We start from the raw sequence: 19,380 nt of genomic DNA on the forward strand, positions 1-19,380 counted from the left end.
CCCATAATTTCTCAAATAATCCCTCATTGCATAGGGAAACCACAAGCGCACAGCTACACTGTACGCTGATAAAACCTTTATCAGCATACACCCTTTCTGAGCATGTGAATACCAGAAAGGCTGCAGGACCAGAGGGTATCAGTGGGCTGGTCCTCAAACAAAAATATGCTGATCAACTAGCGCTGGTGCTCATAATGATATTCCACCTGTCCCTGGCTCAGTCTGTTATGCACATGTCCTTCAAGAAGTCCACCATCATTCCTGTACCTAAGAAACCAAGACCAAGGTCTGCTCCTCACTATTCAGCACACTGGACCCACTACAGCCAACCAACCAATCAACGGACGCCATAGCACACATCCTTTGCGCCACCGTGTCTCACCTGCTGTTCATTGACATTGGTTCCGTGTTTAGCACCATGGTCCCTTCCAGGCTTGTCACAAAGCTCGAGGACCTGGGATTAAACAACATGGGACTTCCTGGTTGTGTCAGGTGTGGTAAAGAAGTTCTCAGAGACTCTTGATGACTTTCACAGCATTGTTTATTGAGCCCGGCCTGGGAGACTGATAACAGCACACAGATATAATGTAACACCACAACCTATATTTCTCCTTCCTAGACCTACAGAGATTCACCATGTGTCCAAACAAGGTTGTTGTTCACCACACTCGTGGTTTCACATGTGTGAAAAATCAATTGGATATTGGTTTAAAACAAGACTCTGCTTACCTAGACGCCACATGTGCCATTCAACACTCTCTACATAGAGCCAGTCAGTCTGTCTGTAATGAAACAAAACACAGATAATCTGGATCTTGGGTTACCTAACAAATGGAAAACAGTGCATCCTTATCAAGACAACTGTGTCAGTCAGTGGACCAAACAGGCAGAAAGGAGAGGCAGAGTCTGACCTACTGTTCTGGAAAGTCACAGGCTGTCACCTTTGGCTTTCTTTAATTCAGCAACTGACCCTCACATGACCTGGGGAAACCTGTGTCATAGTACCTCTAAATTCCTTTATAGTAGTGAGGGTGGGTAGACACACCTCATCCACTCCCAGGGCAGTGTTTTGAGCCCCCTGCTGAACTCCTGTACACACATGACTGTGTAGCCACTTTCAACTCCAACACCATCATCAGGTTTGCTGAAGACACAGCTGTGGTGGGCCTGATCACAGATAATGAAAGCATCCTGACAGCGAACATCACTGCATGGTATAGAAACAGCACCAAAGAGGACAGCAAGGCCCTGCAAAGAGAGGTTAGTACGGCTGAACGTCTCATAGAAGGTGACCGACCCTGCCTAAAGGACATTTAAACCAGGCGGTGTAAGATAAGGCTAGCCGAATTGTTAATGATCTCACCCTCTGCTGTGGTTGAGAAGAAGGTATTGGATTCACCAGGCCAGCATGGAGAGGCTTAGGAAGAGCCTCTACCCCCAGGCCACTAGGATCCTAAATGAGGACACTGCCTACGACTTAAAGTTTAAGGAAGGGTTTGTTTTCAACCTGTCTGATCATCTCTGCTTCATGCTGCTGTGTTACAAGAGTACTTTGGGGAGTTATCATAGTGCGTGTTAAATGAAATAGAAATGATGGCCAAAGCTACAAAAATAAAATTCAAGTTGTTATAAACCATAGTTTTTCTTTAACATGCTGATGTTTAGCAACTAATGTCTACCATGTTCCCCATTTTAGTTTATGTAAACACATGCCGACATTTGCTGACATGTCAACTACTGTAGCGTATGCCGGTATTCACATTATAGTTGCCAGCACAAACAGATAAAGGCTGGGTCGCAAAACACTGAGACCGGTAGAATTACCTGTAGCCTCCCACAACTGCTTCAGGGGTAAATTCAACACAATGTACATTTCCAGAGCACTAATTCAATCAGTACAATAAGAGTCATGTTATTCTCATCACTCTGAGCTGAGTTTCTTTTTGTAAACAGAAATATTGTTTTCATACTAATTGAAATGTTCATTATTATTATTAGGGGTCCAAGCCCGAGTAGGCTGGGAACCCGCGATTGCAAGGCATCGTGGTTCCCAGTACCAGCGGAGCAGGTAACCCTATTGGAATCGTTCTCGTTTTTATTATTTTTATTCTTCCGCCGCTAATTCCACTACTGCAGCCTAGACGGTAACTGCTAGGGACGCGAAACTCATAGGGTAGGTACAAGCCCCTGCAAGTAACTCAGGTGCAAAAAATCTGCACACTTCAACCTCTAGGGGGCGCTATAAGCCAGGTCAACGCGTTTGGGCTTGGAACTCCCGCCTACGAAGGCGTATATCAAAAACCTTATATCCATGCAGTCGGGGGATCGAGCTGAATCTCGTGGTATAGGCCACGCCCATTTCCGCCTAGACTTTTTTTTCGCTACATCGCGAAAACTGAAAAACCTATTTTAATTAACTCCTCCGAAGTCCGATCGACACCAAACTTAGCACGGATAATCTCTGGACCAAGCTGATGAAAGTTTGTAGAGGAAATTTTGATCCCGCAAAAAATGTTGCAATTATATGCTAGCAAATGTTTGCGAAAAATGCTATAAACAGGAAATGATGTCATATCTTCGCTTTGGAATGGCCGATCGACAGCAAATTTGGAGCATTAATGTGGGACGCCCCCCTGAGGGCCTGTGCAAAATTTGGTGCAACTCGCCACTAGGTGGCGCTATTTAATCCCAAAAAATTGTTCCTCTATAACCACAACTCACACTGACATGAAACCAGTGCCGAATTGTTGCAGCATGGTCCCCTTACTACAGGCACCAAATATGCCCATAGGTTATTGCAGATTAAAGATGTAAAAAAATATCCCTTTGACTTACATGCATTTTATATCTCCATAACCACAAGTCCGATTGATACCAAATTGGGCCCTGATGACACCTGAAAAGTTCTGTGCAATTCGGCCTAAAGGTGCCGCTATAATGGAAGCTCAAATACCCCATTCATTTCAATGGGATTTTGAACCAAAGGACATTTATCCTCATCACTACGCGCCACTACATCGCACATTCATAAACTTTATGTCTACGTGTTTGGGGGATACTGCCGATTCCAATGGTATAGGATACACCTCTGTGCGATGACGTTTCATTTAGCAAAATCCTGAAAACTGGAAAACCTATTTTAATTAACTCCTCCGAAGCCGCAAGTCTGATCGGCACGAAACGTCGCACTGACCATCTCTGCACCAAGTTGAAGAAAGTTCATAGAGGGAATCCGCCAAAAAACGGCCGATTTATAAGCTAAGACATTTTTGCGCAAACGCTAAAAACAGGATGTCATGTCAGATCTTACGTTTGCAATGGCCGATCTACACCAAACTTGGGGACCTTATGTGGCATGCCCTCTCGAAGGCCTGTGTGACATTTGGCGTCAATCGGCCTCTAGGTGGCGCTATTAATTGGAAATCAAATAACACTCCCATAGACATACATTCATTTCACATCTCCGTAACCACAAGCCCTTTTCAGTTATAACTCTGTGATTTATAAATCATGGCGGGCCCGGACCGACTCAAGGGGCCAGGGGGGCGGCTTGCGCCGGGAGGCTTGGACCCTGCTTATAACTGCTTACAGTTCTAGTTGTTATTATTATTATTATTATTATTATTGTCAACAATGCTCAATGTTTTTTCATATTAAAAGCAGGAAGGACACAAGACTTTTAAGGAGTAAAGATTCTTGCATAATTGGCCTGACATGACTCTTGCAGTAGTAATGTAATGTGTGCTGTGAAAATTGACAAAATACTGAATTTATCAAGACAAAGGGTGAACATGGAAGAAGTGTTGACTTTGTATTAACTGGGGAGCAGGGGAAATTAGAAATAAAGGCATGGTTCTTTCTCATTGAGGTAAATAAAGGACCCAGCCACTATTTGTTGTTAATGGGTTAAAATGGTAAAAAAAAAAAAACAGAAAAAAAAACAAAGAAACACAAAAAATGATATGGTCCTTTAATACTGCAAAGTAGCCTGAGAAAAGTTTTGTACAAAAAGTGCGAAAAGAAAATTCAAGCAACACGTATCTGTGGTAGGAACCTCACCACCAGAGCGTGTTTGTTTGTTGAATATTTCGCAGAGAATTATACAGAAAATAATAAAAGTATCTATGTAGATGTTTTCTTGTACATCTGTCTCTCAGAGTGTGTGAGGAGACATCCAGCAGCCGAAATGACGACTCAGGAGATGGTTTCCTCAAACTGGTCACACTACGTGTGTAGTCTGTGTGATTTTGGAAATATTTCACCTCTTTCAGGAATCACATTGTCAGTGTTCTCTCCTTCTTCAATGCCCACTGTGACTGGCTAGCTTGGTAAAGGTACTGGATGATTCTGCTGGAATCACACAAATGACAGTCTTCCATCCCCCCCCACCCCCCCACCCCCCACCGGCCATGCTAGTTCTTATCAGTAATATTGCCACAGTTCACGTTAGACAACATTCTACTGTATAAATAAATTCCAACCATCCTCATCCCTCCAACAGAGCACTGGACCAGTAGCAGTGATGAATATCTGTGGAGTGACAGTCCATCAGAATGGAGGGCGGTCAACCAATGGCAGTATTTACAGGTAGGGGAGGGTAAGGAAGAGACAGAGGAGAAAGGAGGGGGAGAAGGCACATGTTTGGTTTTCCATCCTCTTCCTCAGCAGACCTGGAAACATTGGAGAGAAGAGGTTGTAAATGTTACCAGTAAAACCTGTGTTTTTCACACAGTAAGTGCCTTTCCATCTACCTGTTTTTACATTTACATTACATTTATAAAACCGGACGGGAACACGAAAAATTCAAAATAAAAGTTGAATGTTAACAAAAAAGCCATTGTGCCTGGCTAATGTGGAACAGTTGGGGTATCAACTGTGCATCAATTAGCATTTTCTTTTACAGATTAGCTGGAGATTTTCTGCTACATTTAGATAACTTAGGTAACTTGATTTATGATTAGTCAAACTTTCCAACCCAACCACTATTGGCCTGGTTGGTTGTGTCTCATCGCTTTTCAAATTACAACTCAAAATGTGTATGTAACCACAGTTCTATAAATATTGAATGACTGACAAAGACCGTATGTGATACCTAGATATCCACCATAACTAGCAGTCACAAAAAATGAAACAGACTCCACACGCTCGGGTGATTCATGCTGTTATTGTCTTGATAGGGACGTGTTGTTTAAAAATAAATCAAGTTCAGGACTAATGGAGACGAACATGTAATTTGTTCAAATAAAATCAAACGCAGCCCTTGTAGCCTAATCCTAAACTGCCAATATATTGTAGAACAATGTTTCCTTCATTTGTGGGACTGCTGCCTAATTCGAGTGACAAGCTAACAGGTTTATTGCCGTGGTAATGCTCCTGTGAGGTTGCATTTCTAAAAGCAGCAAACTGCCTTAGCTAACTCCAGGATTTTTCAATCCGGGTGTCAAATCCAGAATGCCTCCAAACATGACCTCTCAGACGGTATGGTGTCATTTTTATGGGTTCACCTTCTGTTAAAAGTCTCTGTGCTTATTTTACTTCTATTTACCACATCAGACCTAAGGGCTGACACTCACAGGAAGTTACTGAAACTCCTCCCTTGAGGTCTGCCGTTTTCCCTTTGTACCATGTCTGCATCAGCGCTGAGTACAGAAATAACCTTTGTAAGGTAAAATACAGACTAAATTTAATATTGTATGTATTAATATGATTGTTTAATGGCTTCTTTTATATTACATTAGAGCCAATGTTTTGTAAACCTTAAAGATATTTATCCCAAGACATGGATGCATTCACTAATTGTGATTGAGTTTAATGATGACTTGATTGATCTTATTAATTCACTCATCTGTTCATTCATCCCCGATTGCCATATTAATACAGTGGTGATAAAGAAATGCTTACTAGCCTCTCACCTTCTGGTCAGACATCATGCTGTTGGTCTGCAGGGGAGCTGGATGTCCACTGAGCAGACCTCCTCCCGGCCGGTCATGTTCACAGAAGATGGTCCCATTAATGTAGTGAAAGCGATCTCCAGGGACCAGGCGGTTCCTGCAGGTCGCACAGGTAAAACACTAAGAAAAAAAGAGAAACAGTTTCATGTGTTATTATTTATCAGCAAGTTATTATCAAGATGAACTCACTGATGACAGCCTGATGATGTGGTAATGGCAGCAGCGGCTGGTAACTCCTTCAAACTTTTCTAAACATTTGTTTCCATTGTTTGTCTTTTTTCAGTTTTATTGCTGAAACATCATTGAATTATGTCTGTTGGATCTGATATAAAGGACTAAGCAAAAATCATTTTTTTCCTTTCCGGCTTTATTGCTGAAACACGTGTCACATGTTATCTATGACAGAAATACAGTCAGTCATCGGAAAAGGAAGCCAGGGTTTGGATCAACGGACCTTGAGACGATCCACCCAACCCAGACTTAAGGCCCTCCTGGCGAAGGTTTGGACGAAATTGGACTCAGGTTGGCCAAGCAATGGGAATTTAGAGACTGTGCTGCCCACATCTTTACACACACCTGCTCCATCAACATCCTGGATCAACACTTGGAGACGAACCGTGTTCTGAGCTGAAAGAATGAAAGACTCTGGCAAGATGAGAGGGGGCGGACTCTGTGTGTTACATCGATGATGCTCAAACTCAGTCAAAGCGGACACTGTTTCCCAAATGTCAGACTTTTTATGTGAAGATGAAACCATGTTATCATCACTGTCTTGTTGCAGCTGTTTCCATTCACGCCAGACACAAATTTAAAAAGAATGTACTGCAGAATTATTTCCTGGGTGTATAGGTGTATGTACATAAATAACAGTATATTTGGTTTTATTTTATATTACCATATTCTAATATAAATTTAATAATCTGTCAAGTTCTATGTGTGTAGTTTGAATAGTTGTACAACCTTGTGTTGTATTAGATTACATAATCACACTCACCTTAAGGTGGTAAACGTTGCCTTGTGCTCGCATCACCATCTCACTCGCAGGTATAGACTGTCCACAAGCACTGCAGGCTCCACTGTGTCCAAACAGCCTGCAAATAAAACCGTGGCACAAGTCTGTCACTATCAACAGCAACATCACATAGACATTCACAAAATGATGTTTCTGACAGGGAGCTCTGATTTATTTTTTGTTAAGGTGTCCATATCCGTCACCCTTGTCAACTCCCTGTTACGCCAAAGAAGGCAGTGTACGCAGCCCTACTTTCATGAAACTACCACTGGAACATATTGAGAATATGGCTGCTCAGATGCTGTTCTTTGTAAAGAAGCAAACCTCTGACTTTACGGCCAACATTCAGTTTAATATATAGTATTTAATATTTATTTTATTACACTTTAAAAGTAAACTTTAAATTGCTAAGTTTTGAAAAGGTTCCTGGAATCAGTCATCCATTTGTTACATTATAAAATGACTCTAGGAAGGTGAACCACTGGCTTTATTGACCTTTTACAGACCAGTGTGAACTTCATGAGACAAAGGTTTGGCTAGGTGAGATGAACTGAGCCGGCTCTCCTAAGTTGCACCTTGTTATGTTGTCCTGGGTTGAGAGACGTCAATACTTCCACATGGCAAGTTTAACAATAACTTTGTTCCTACTCTGGCTAAAAGAACACAATAAAAAGTATGGCTTAACAACATCCAATGATACAATTTCTCAGAATATGTGTTGGAGCTTTGTTTAGCGTAGATACTGATACAATCCGATCCTTTAAATGATTTTACTTACTTTAGTCAAGCTGCTTCTCCTGTATTAATTCATTAGGTTAATTCATATATAGAGTATAATTTTAGCAAAGGTATGGTATTTAGCATAGACACCAAGTGCAGGCAGCACTCTTTTTAGTCCCGTGGTCCACAGCTTTTCTTGCGGCAATAACAGATTATCCATCTCATCCTGTGAGACGGCTGTGGCTTAGAGGTGGAGCGGGTCGCCTTCGAGTGGTCGGTACAGTGCATTTATCATACAGTGGTGAAAGTTGGCTGATGAGCTCTCTAAATTTAATGATCTGCTTTATGTCTTATGCTATTTGACTGTTTTTGTCCAGTCGTTATGTGTTCAGCGGATGAAGGAGAGCTCGGTGCCCTGATTGGGAGTGTTTAGTAGATGTACAGAGTCCAGATGGAGCTGGAGATGTAGAAGAGAGCCAAGAGCACTTAATGAAGCAGCTTACTGGAGATAAAGTTAAGCCCCAGTGACATATTTCTCAAGATGAATGGCGTCCGGCAGGCCTTCCCCTACATGACAAAGCTGGAGAGTTAAATCATTTTTATCAGTCAGATAAAACCTGGCATCAGAGCAAATGACTAAATTGGACTTTGGTGAAATCATTTCTGTGCAGTCGTCACAGGTAAGCCTTTTACATTCCCTGCTGTGTGTTTTTTTGCTTTTGTGTGTGGGCGCAGATGTTGTGCTGCTGTTTCTGAGACCCTGTACGAGTAGACATGCTCCTGCGGGGGTGTGACAGTTACCATCATGCCTTCCCAGAGATCTGTCTTATTGAATTAAAAACTACTGTGCAGTGCTTTGGCTAGTGATTAGCCTTCAGACTCATTAATCCATTACTCAAACTGGCTTCCCTGGATCTTTCACCATCTCAGCGGGGCCTGAAACAAAATGCCAACACAGACCTTTGGTTCAATGCAAGGCTGTTTTGTCGTTGAGTGTTGTAAAAGCTCATCATAGCTAATGCCTGTTACCTTCCCTGCTGAATGCCATGTTTTATGTGTTGCCATAGCAACATCAGACATGTGGATTTGCTGTTGTGTAGCACCTTGAGGTCATGCGCATTATTTCCAGAGCCATCTGGATTTCATTTGCATCTAATAGAAACACCACGGCCATTCTGACATCTGGACCTTGATGAGAAAAGTCAGAATAAACTCTGGACAACATCCGTGAACAAAAGAGCACATTTAACATTTACCAAATGCGGACAAACATAAACCCTCACAGAAGAAGTCAGATCTGTGGTCTTTGAATTTGGCAGCACACAGCAGCACTTAATCTTCATCTATCAGAGGCTGGAAGCATGTCAGCACCTGAACTGCAGAAGGCTGAAGTTTGAACAGGAAGCCTCTGTCATTCTTGTGTGTCATGACACCAATGCCCTCTGACACTTACTTGACCAGTTTGGGTGCTCTGTCTGTCTTTCAATGGCTGCAGAGTGGCGAGTAATGCATTTTTTATCTTAACATACAGTCATTTAATAAGTACGCCTGAGCAGGTACCTGTTCACACACACACACACACACAGTTGGGTCCTCCAAACTTTGCTATGTCTCAGAATTTGTTGGATTGGACCTGACAGATCCACAGGGCCAGAGCGCAGTGATAACATGAGGAACACATGCTGCGTCTTTAGTTAACCACACTAAATGCAAACGTCTTCTCATCATGTCACTTCTTACTTTTTTTATACACACTTTATATTACACTTTTTATTTGCATTGGTGCCACGGAACGGAATAAATTAATGGCAAGTGGCATTTCAACAGTCCTAACCTGGCACATGAGCAGAAATTGCCATAAACAAATAGCATAATAATAGTCAAGCTGCAGGGCAACATCTAGAAATTCACACCACCCGTCAATGCAAGCTGAGCAATTGAAACTAAGGGCTAGTGAACAGACACAACACGGACTAAAGAGTTTGCAGCTCATTTATGATTGCTGTGGTAACAGATGTTTAACTTGATATTGTACTTGGACTTTCTTAATAGTGTATAATAAGGATGCGACTGTATCAACATTTTATGCTAAATGATGAATGGTATTATCAAACTTCTGAAATACTTGGAGCTGAAATCTAGTGAAATGATCCCACTGTGTTTGCCTTAATCAACCTGCAGTGAAGTGCAAGCTGCAACAGAACGGAACTGAATTTTAAAAAAGGCACTTCTAATCAAAGACCTGCAGTATATAAAGCGCGGCTCTCTAAACTCTGTTCTTCAGCAGAACAGGACTCAAGAACTCAAGTACATCAGGTTCTGGTCCCAGTGAGAGAGCTCAGTCTTTCTGCCCCATTCAGCGTTCCACCTGTTTCTCCCCCGCCTGCTCTGCTCATGCTGCATGTCTGCCCGCTCACAAGACTACCAGCAAGAAACCATCTCACATTCTTGTGAAGGTGTCAATAAATCGTTGTGTGATTTCGTCTTTTACAACTGTCTCTGTGCTATCGGGTCCTCAGGAATATAAACCCCCCACACGGTGGGATTTGGGGTTAAACCTCGGGCTAGTTACAAATACAACAGGAACCTATCAACATCCAATTTGGAAGAACACTACTGGAATACCACATGAGCATTATCATCATCAGGAGCATTTTAATATACACCTGAAGAAACATCTGTATAGCAGACCCATTTCACTTGTGGACTAAATAAGGAATTTGTTCAAAACCCAGCCGGCCTCTCATGACTATGCACTGTATCTTGTTGCAGATTGTGGTGTAATTTTAGTATACAGTAAGAGCTTTATTTATTTCACGAGAGGTCCTAAAAGCTGATGTATCATTACTGGCCTGATATACAAAGTCTGCAGTGTCTCAGTTACTCCTCAGCAGGCCTTCAGCTGCGGCTTTCCACATCCAGCCCTGTGTTTGCCCCGGAGACGTGGGCACCCACAAAATCCCCATCTGTGTTAAACCAATCTGCCTCAGGCACGCTGTCTACAAAGAACAAAACACAGGCACAAGCTCGCACACACACGTTTACCATTACTGTACCAGTTTTAACATAACCTTCAGTGCTTGCTTTCACTCACCATGTGATTATCTGTCACAGACAAAAAATTTATTTCACTAAAAACAAGTTACTTAACTTCCCGTGAAATAAAATAGTGATGACAAATATTGCATACTAGATTTAGACTATGCATTTGCAAAGTCAGTGTGAGTCAGTTAAATGACAACAGGCAGAATATCTACTTCCTGCAGAGACGTTTTGATGCTGAAAAGAGGTAAATGAGGAAATTCTAACCAGGGATCTCTGTTTTGGAAAATGGCGTCAACAGCATGTAAACATTTTTCTCCAATTCTGATTGATTGCATTCAAATCCTGCAGTCCACTGTCCACTGTGGACATCGTGCTGTAGCGCTCTCTTCCCTTAGGTCTTCACTTACGCTGCCTTCTCCTGTTTACCGGCACTGCCTTGGCTCCCAAGCTGCAGGTTATCGTTTGATCAAAATTTGGCATATGACAAAGATAACCAGCTAACCATGCTAGCATCAAACAGACATGGTGTATTTAGTCATATTTTGGTATTCATTAGGTGCACTTGCTGTCGTTGCATGTGGAAGAGAAGTCTGTAACGATGGGTGCAATACATTTTACATTGCGGAGTTTGAAGACTAATAGATAAAAGTATATAAACATGACATTACATGACAAACATGACGTTTCTGAGAGTAACCTGATGGTAGAGAATTATACTTGCATGATGTCTTGCAACTAGCAGACAATATCTTATGTATGTGTGCCTTTTGTAATTGGCAACTAATCTGATAACTGATTAATTGTTTTTGTACTTTTTCAAGCAAAATCACTTAACATCACCCAGTTCCAGCTTCTCACTTGTAAGCATATGCTCCTTTTCTTTGGCTTTGAATTTTTTGACTTGAGTTTTTATAGCCCACTGTTTGCAACGAACATCAGTGCTCACCTGATGTAGTCGTTCTTGCAGAGGATCATGCCTCCTTTGCTGTAGCAGGTGCTGCTGTACTCGCCCAGCTGAGCGTGGCAGCAGGAGCACTTGAGACATTGCGTGTGCCAGTACCGTTCCATGGAGAAAAGCAGGAAACGGTCTGCTATTCGACCTCCACATCCTGCGCATGACCTGCCGGCTGTCCCCCCGCCACTGCCCATCACTGCCACTGTGGGCGCCTCCACCCTGCTGTTCACCATCCTGTAACAACCTGAAGACAGGGCGAGAGGTAAAGGAGAGAGGACAAAAAGTTGAGGCAGGACAGTGGCATCTTTAAATAAAAAATTGATTTCTGAAATGAACGTCTCTATCCACCACTGAAACTAGTATAGTTACTGCAAATACATCATGGCTTTTTTTTTACTTTGCTGCACTGAAATGATGGAAGATGTCACAGTGAAGTGACCTTTCACCACCAAGTTCTAATCAGTCCATCCTTGAGTCCCCGACGCAGAGCAGTGCGAGTTTCTGTTGCGCGGTGCTGAATTTGAGCAAAGTCGGCTAAACTTCTTTTGAAGCAGACACTGTACAACCTCCTCCACTGTTTACTCAGCTCTGCCCGCTGTAGAGGGCAGGACAGACGCTCCATGGTGAGCTGGACTATGATGCACACTTTTAATCTCTGTGCGGAAAAATGTTTTTATATCACAGATGAAGCACTAAAATGTGACACTTACAGGTAAAACATGAGACTCACGTAGGCCATTATAGGAGTTTATGTGGTGCAGCTGCCCTGCAGGTACGCAGTAGGCCATTAATAATATATTTCTCATGTGCCATAGGTAAGGTGGAAAAAAATGCCAAGGTCACATGCATATGCCTAAAGTGCCAATACAATGAATGATTTGTGTCCTGAAAGGGTACAGCCCTAATTAATCGATTCATTGTTTAGTGTATAAAAAGTCAACAACTATAGGGGTAATGCTCAACACAAGTTCCCAGAGCCCAAGCTGACGTCTTCAAAGGTCTTTTTTAGTCTGATTAACAGTCCAAAACCAAAAGGATATTCAGTTTACAATGTTATAAAACAGGAAATGTAACTTCATATTGGATAAGCTGAAATCAGAGAATGTTTGGTATTTTTGTTTGATTTTTTTTTCAAACTTAACTAACTTAAATATCCAGGTCACATAAATCCAATGATCAGACTGTGCTGTTCTTCAGCGCAACAACTCCCGTGTTTCTTTCAGGAAAAACTTTAGAAGGGAACCAACAGTTAATTCAAGTTATCCCAAAATAAATCCATTCCTTGCTGTACATTTAATCTGCAGGGAATTTAAAGAAAAGTACAGAGAGAGAGAGACAGGAACACAACCCATCTTGTGGCTCTTGGCACCAGATCCAATCGATTGGTTTTAGAACTTCCTGGTAGAAAGCCTGGGGCTATTTACTTATGGGGTATGGGAATGTGAAACCCCAACAGGAAAACTAACACACACACACACACACACACACACACACACACACACACACACACAAACACACACACACTCCCATCTGAGACTTGCTGTTTTACACCAAACGAAGGTGTGTCCAACTCAAACGAAACCACACACACGCCAACAAATATCTTAATTTAACTGTTTAATATGTCCCATGATGAGGATCTTTGAAGCTATGCAGCATTTGGTCTTCCACCAAATGTTATGGCTGCTCTCTGACAGGATGCAGAGGCCTACACTTTCTGGAAACGTAGTTTATTGGATTCAGTTGCTAATTTCTTCATCATCATCTCTTTTACACGTCATGAAAACAAAACCAAAATGTCTGAAACAAACTGTTTCAAAATGAAATGGTTAAGAGTAACGTCACCATGGTGGAAACAGTGTAACAACCATGCCATTAGGCAACATTTACTGTATTTCTCCTGTCTTTATTTTTCCGTTACAAAACTGAACTGATTTCATGCACAGCTGGGAATAATATTGCTTTTGAATCACACTGAGTACAACCACAGCAGTGTGTCCTACTCAGCAATGAGTCAGCAACACTGCCTCTTCAGCCGCTTCCATGATTTATAATTAGCGCCAACAACAACATAAAATAATTGCAGGACTAGATTTCATTTTCCAAATGAGCAACAGCAGCACAATTTGTCCTCTAGAGCATCTAATTTCAGCGAGGGCATGTTTAGCTTTACGACTAGCCTTCCCACAAGATTATTTGAGATTGCAGCAGCTGGTCCTCTGCAGTGAAGCAGGCTGCCCTCAATACCCTTGTTTTGTAGAGTAGACACCTGGCTCTAATCAGCCACAGGAACACAATGTTAAGAAGCCCAAGGCTACATTAAAACCACAGACAGCCTCATGCACTGGGACCAAGCCTTCCTATTAGTGAAGGCTTATTCATCAATGAGCTGATCTTTGAATGACTTGAAAAAGTGAGTCCAACTATCTAATTCACAAATGAAATATTAGAAGTAAACAACTTGATTACATTGAGTATTGAGTAAATATTAATTAAATGAGACCCTTAATAGTTATCCATTTAATATGAGTAGATTCAAATAGAAAACAGAATTAATTACAACCTAAACAAAAATATTGACTTGATTTGAAAATGATAAACTCCCTAATGTATAAATAGCACTAATATTATATATATACACACACACACACACACATATATACATATATATATATATATATATATATATATATGTATATATATATATCAATCTCAACGATATATAATTGAGTATTAATCATCTAGGAAGATAGCATGGTGGCAGCCGACCCAGGCCACCGGCTAGGTAGGGGACATGAACATACAAGAGAATTGCTTTTGATACATCCGTCATGAGCAGTGCAGCCGAACTTATCAAATAAAACAGGCACTTTACTCCTGGTTTCAATAGTAAACCATAGACTGTATAGAAAAACAAACAGCACAAGAATGACAATTACCAACAAAAAACACTATATTCTACATTTTGTATTTCAAACAAATAGGAGACTTATTAGTTAATTTTAACAAAACTCCCTTCACCGCCATGCATCATGGGAATTCTTGACAGGAAGCTTTTCAATTAAAATTTGCCTGATTACATTAATTTGAATTCACTCAATATTCTCTCTATTTGGGTGCTATTTAATGCTTATGTTTTATTTAACTACAATGGGTGGATTTTATTCCAAACATTTTTATTTGAAATTTAATTAAATATTTGCCTCAAAATCAAAAACACAATCATATTGAATATATTTTACCTAATACATTAATTCAAATCTATATGACCACAGAATCCTTTTTTACAGTGTATGCAGGCTTCTGTTACTGGTCTTGTTTTGCGTTTAAATGAACTATATTGGGATATGAACCCCAACCTCAAGGTACACTGACAAATGTCATCTAATATTGTTTTAGATGATTTCACTATAAACACTGCTGCTGATGAAATAACAATCTTTAGTGTATTTATATTTTTCAATATTTCACAATCCAGAGGGGTGTGTCCCATGCAGTCTAACTTGTTAGAATCTTCTTTAGAACACAGCAAGAACAAGTTACCAAGAGGAGGGTATTTAATTCTACATTGAATAAAGAATATCCATCGATAGAATATTCACAAAGTCAGGACTTCAAATAAAACATGTTCAATGAATAATTAATGCCTATGTGAGTTTTTTTATTCAGTAGAACATGTCCTATCCATGCAAAACAGTTATTCAATACAAAAGGTTTTTTAGGCTCTTGTGCAGTACCACTTTTCCTGTAATACCACCTGTATTAGTGCACGGGGCACTGCACAAGAGCCTGAAAATTGTGCCCAATGTTTTTCTAAGCCAATTTTCAACACTGTTTTCATTTCTGATAAAGTTTTCTGGTTACCCACGTCCCACCTCATTATTAAAATCTCCCCTGGTGTGGGGTGTGGTTCTTCTGCACAAGCAGAAATACTAACCAGAAATCCTAACTTGAAGAGTGATACAACTCCAAGCAACTGCCCTGCGATTAATGTAAGAGGTCATGAATGATCAGTCTCTCCTCCATCTTCACAGTTGCTCTATAAACAGTAGAATGCTACAATGCTACATGATATCAAGGTTCTTCTGCCCGTGGGTGTTTTCCGGTCTCCTCGCCAGCTTATGTGATTTGCCAACGCAGCGTGATGTCGGGTTGAGTTTCTCCAGAAGTTGATTCTATTTCAACTTTGTTCTGTTTCAGGGCTGCTGTGTTCTATTTCAAGCATCCTCTGCAGTCCCCACTGCCGCAGCCTAAATGCACTTACCCCATTCATATGAATGGGAGCACTGGCATTTTGCCTGGTTTGGTGTGACACAGCCTTAAAGATAACCCCAGTTTGGTTCATTTACTAGAGAATTTACTGCTAAACTTAATTTGCCTTTGTCATATGCTCAGCAGTATTGGAAGACAGGAGCGACAGTTAACATTTACCCTCTGCCCTACTGGTGTCAGACTTTCATTTTCAATTCAGATTGTAGAGTAAAAATCCATTATATTTTTTGTTTTCCTGACTGCCTGTTTAGGTATAACAGTATCCTGGGCTTTATCTGAGTACACCAGCCAGCAAATGTGGCTTCCTAAAGCCAGGATAAGGGCTTATCCGGGTTTGTGAGAACAGGATATGATGTTTACATGAACAAACACATAACTGGGATAGCCCAAAAACTCAATCATAACCTGGATACTAATATACAAAAGTGACCAGAGTGCAGTGGTTTGTGGCAAATTCAAGAGCACAGATACCCATGTCCCCCAAATGAATGCAAAAACATGCAGAGCTTCTTGACTGTATTTGGAGGAGCCACTGAAATGGGACAGCCTTGCCAACCTATTATGAGTAGAGGTGTAAACTGAAAGCAGTGTAATTGTTAAATTCTGGCAATGGCATTCAAGAATGTTTTATTAAGTTGATTTGCATAAAGTTAAAAATAAGTTTATTCAGTACATCTTAGTCAAATCCGTTTGTTCATCAAATACCTCTGTGCAAAAATGTGCAAGTGTATCAGTATGTTATAATTCCTGTTTTTCATTGGCCAGGCCCAATGCTCCCATCTCAGTGAGACCTTCACAACAGATGCAGTGCTTCCTAATTATATAGAGGAATGGTAATACTTTCACCGTGAATACTGAAGTCATTAATAAATCTTCTGTGAAGCCACCTGGAGTTAGGTGAGGAGTTGCCAACACATACACTTCATGAAGCACGAGCGCAGATACAGTCTGTTCAAAGTAACTTCAATATAGTTTTCTTCTCTATACACTCCGGTAGACTTTGCTTACAAAAAAATAAAAGGATCAACACACAATTTAAGTTTATTCTCTGAAAGCGCTGCAGCCGGAAAACTGTTGCTCTTCCCCATCTAACTCACACACAGGCCCTTTCAATCACCTACTTAAAGCTATCTATCAGTGCCTTAGTGATGCAGAATCCAGGAGGAGCAGGTCAGTAAACAAAGCCACACTTCTTCTCATTTCATAAATCAAAATATCATAAATTAACTCAATATGGCTCCAACAAATACCACATATTAAATTCTACAATTGAAATTAATTGCACTTTATTATATAAGTTCATCACTGGTAAAGCATAAGTACCACTTTAGTATCAGTGTTGGTGGCATCACTCAGTATACTATTGAACTAGTAGGAACTAGTATTATGATGTCTGGAATATGATTTATTTGACATGTAATTGTATTTATGTAGTGACTTTGTTGTTGCTGCTCTAGAAACATTTAATTATATTTAAAATGTTACAATGTTACTGAACTGATTCATCTACAAAGCAGTGATTTAGTAATGATATAATGAATTATTTATAAAGATGACAACATGACTTGATTGACTTTGGTCTTGTTATTTGATAAATGCTAATAAATAAAACAATTTGTATAAGGTAAAGCTTGACTTTGTGCATGTAGATTTCTGAGTGCACTAAACACTACACTTCCCATGAGCTTTAGAGAATCCTCTGACCAGAGCTGTGATATCTGGCATATCTAGAGCAACCAGGACCAAAACATCACAGCACAGTTGTTGAATAAGTAAGTCTACAAGTGAACTGAATCATGTTGCTGAATTTATCATTAAGCTCAACCTCTGACTTCCCCCTGCCATTAGCAACGTGGCAACTGACTTTTAAGCAATAAATGTAAGTGCTTATTATGTAACATGAATATAAGATTTTACTAGATTTATACAGAGAACACAGGATGTCTTAATGGTCAATGGTCCTGCTGTTTTTCCTCATGTATTTCCTGTCTTCAGCGCCAGATTCCTTTGGCCGGCACATCACCAGCCGTGAAATCAATTAGTGGGCCGAGTCTGCGTGAATACAACAGCTTCCACTAAAATAAAGCGAGAGCAATCTCTGGCTAGGTCAACCAGCTCATGCGTTAACTTGACGACTTCTTCTACCTTGCAGTTGGTCTCTCCTTTTGTCATTCATGTGCATTTCTCACTAGCATCTATATGGATCCACACATTTCCTCTGGGTATTTTGCAGGTGGTTGCTGGTAGCAGCAGTCAAGCTCAGAGAAAGTGATTTCAACTTCTCTCTCAAGCTCTCTTTTTTTCCCCCCCATTCTCAAGAGTAGCCCCCATTTGTACAATTCACCGTGTCTCGCCTCTCTGTATGACAGCATTTAAGTGTGGCTATTCAGGACAATTTGCCTTAATTTAAACGTGTTCAGACAACACAGCACTCCAGGTAAAGTTCTGCTCTGCTACAATAAAAAATACCCTAAAATGTTCAGGGCTAGGCTAGGATTTATATACTGTACATTATTATGAAAGCTGAATAAATTAATAAATACCATTTTATTCAGTTAGGAGCAAATAAATGTTTATGTGACATATGTGCTGTTGAAAACTGAAAATTCGTCACTCCCCTGGCACATACTCAGTAAACGGACCAGTTGTAACCCCCCTAGTCTTTACTAGATACTTGTACCCTCCTCACCCAAAACAAAGGCTGGTGAATTAGCAACTATTTCTTCTGGCCTGGTAACAAACTGACTGATAAAGCGCTCAATAAAAACAGGAGCTAATAAAGAGAAACATAGTTCCACCGCAGTCTGGAGCCACATGCAGTCTCAGGTTGACACAGCCAATAATGGCTCATTGTCCCCAAACTGAATGCAAGTGCCTGATGCCTCTCGTACTGTAGGCTCTTACACAGGAATAACTATTCTGTCAAAATTTATTTCTGGACTCCATGACAACAATTACATCTTAATTCAAATGAAAAGGCAAGCATTTAAGGATAGAATATCTGTTTCCATTAACAAGCCTATTCCTGGACAAAGGCTTGTTGGATCAGAGGTCGTATCAGACCATGGCATTGTGTGACACTCTAAACCTTTTAGTATGAGTGATCCTCTAGAATTGCTCTACCTAATAGAAAATATTACCAAGTTGAATAAATAATTATAGTATCTCTGACCCTTTATGCATGCAGAGGTATAAAAAAGTATGTTTTAAAATATGTTCAAAGGCTTGACTGATCAGTCTTGTCAGCCATCAGACACTGGTCTACTGTTTCCCTGGGATTTAGCTAAGATTTGTGGCAATTTACAACCCAATACACACATTGGACCAATCGTTTTACCCAGAGGTTATTTTTTTCATCTACAGTACATACACTAATGAAATCATAGATCCCCAACACACACACACACACACACACACACACACAC

The 19,380-nt window shown here is 40.6% G+C and overlaps 2 protein-coding genes across 2 annotated transcripts in view; both read right to left on the reverse strand.

Annotated features, from left to right (window-relative positions):
* Nucleotides 1-4,401: 4,401 nt before the first annotated feature.
* LOC123984117 (LIM domain transcription factor LMO4.1-like) lies at nucleotides 4,402-11,925 on the reverse strand. The gene is made up of 4 exons (XM_046070812.1): nucleotides 11,675-11,925; nucleotides 6,946-7,042; nucleotides 5,913-6,071; nucleotides 4,402-4,670 (listed from the first exon to the last, which is right to left on the reverse strand). The coding sequence occupies exons 1-4, from the start codon at nucleotides 11,914-11,916 to the stop codon at nucleotides 4,662-4,664; spliced, it is 507 nt and encodes a 168-aa protein (XP_045926768.1). The 5' UTR covers nucleotides 11,917-11,925; the 3' UTR covers nucleotides 4,402-4,661.
* A 5,692-nt stretch (nucleotides 11,926-17,617) lies between these two features.
* LOC123984452 overlaps nucleotides 17,618-19,380 on the reverse strand; it is a 17,216-nt gene continuing 15,453 nt past the window's right edge. Inside the window, exon 6 of the mRNA XM_046071364.1 lies at nucleotides 17,618-17,682. Within this exon, the coding sequence (XP_045927320.1) occupies nucleotides 17,618-17,682 (65 nt within the window). The remainder of the gene's footprint in view (nucleotides 17,683-19,380) is intronic.

This window comes from Micropterus dolomieu, linkage group LG15 (assembly GCF_021292245.1).
Source record: "Micropterus dolomieu isolate WLL.071019.BEF.003 ecotype Adirondacks linkage group LG15, ASM2129224v1, whole genome shotgun sequence".
Classification (NCBI taxonomy): Eukaryota; Metazoa; Chordata; class Actinopteri; order Centrarchiformes; family Centrarchidae; genus Micropterus; species Micropterus dolomieu.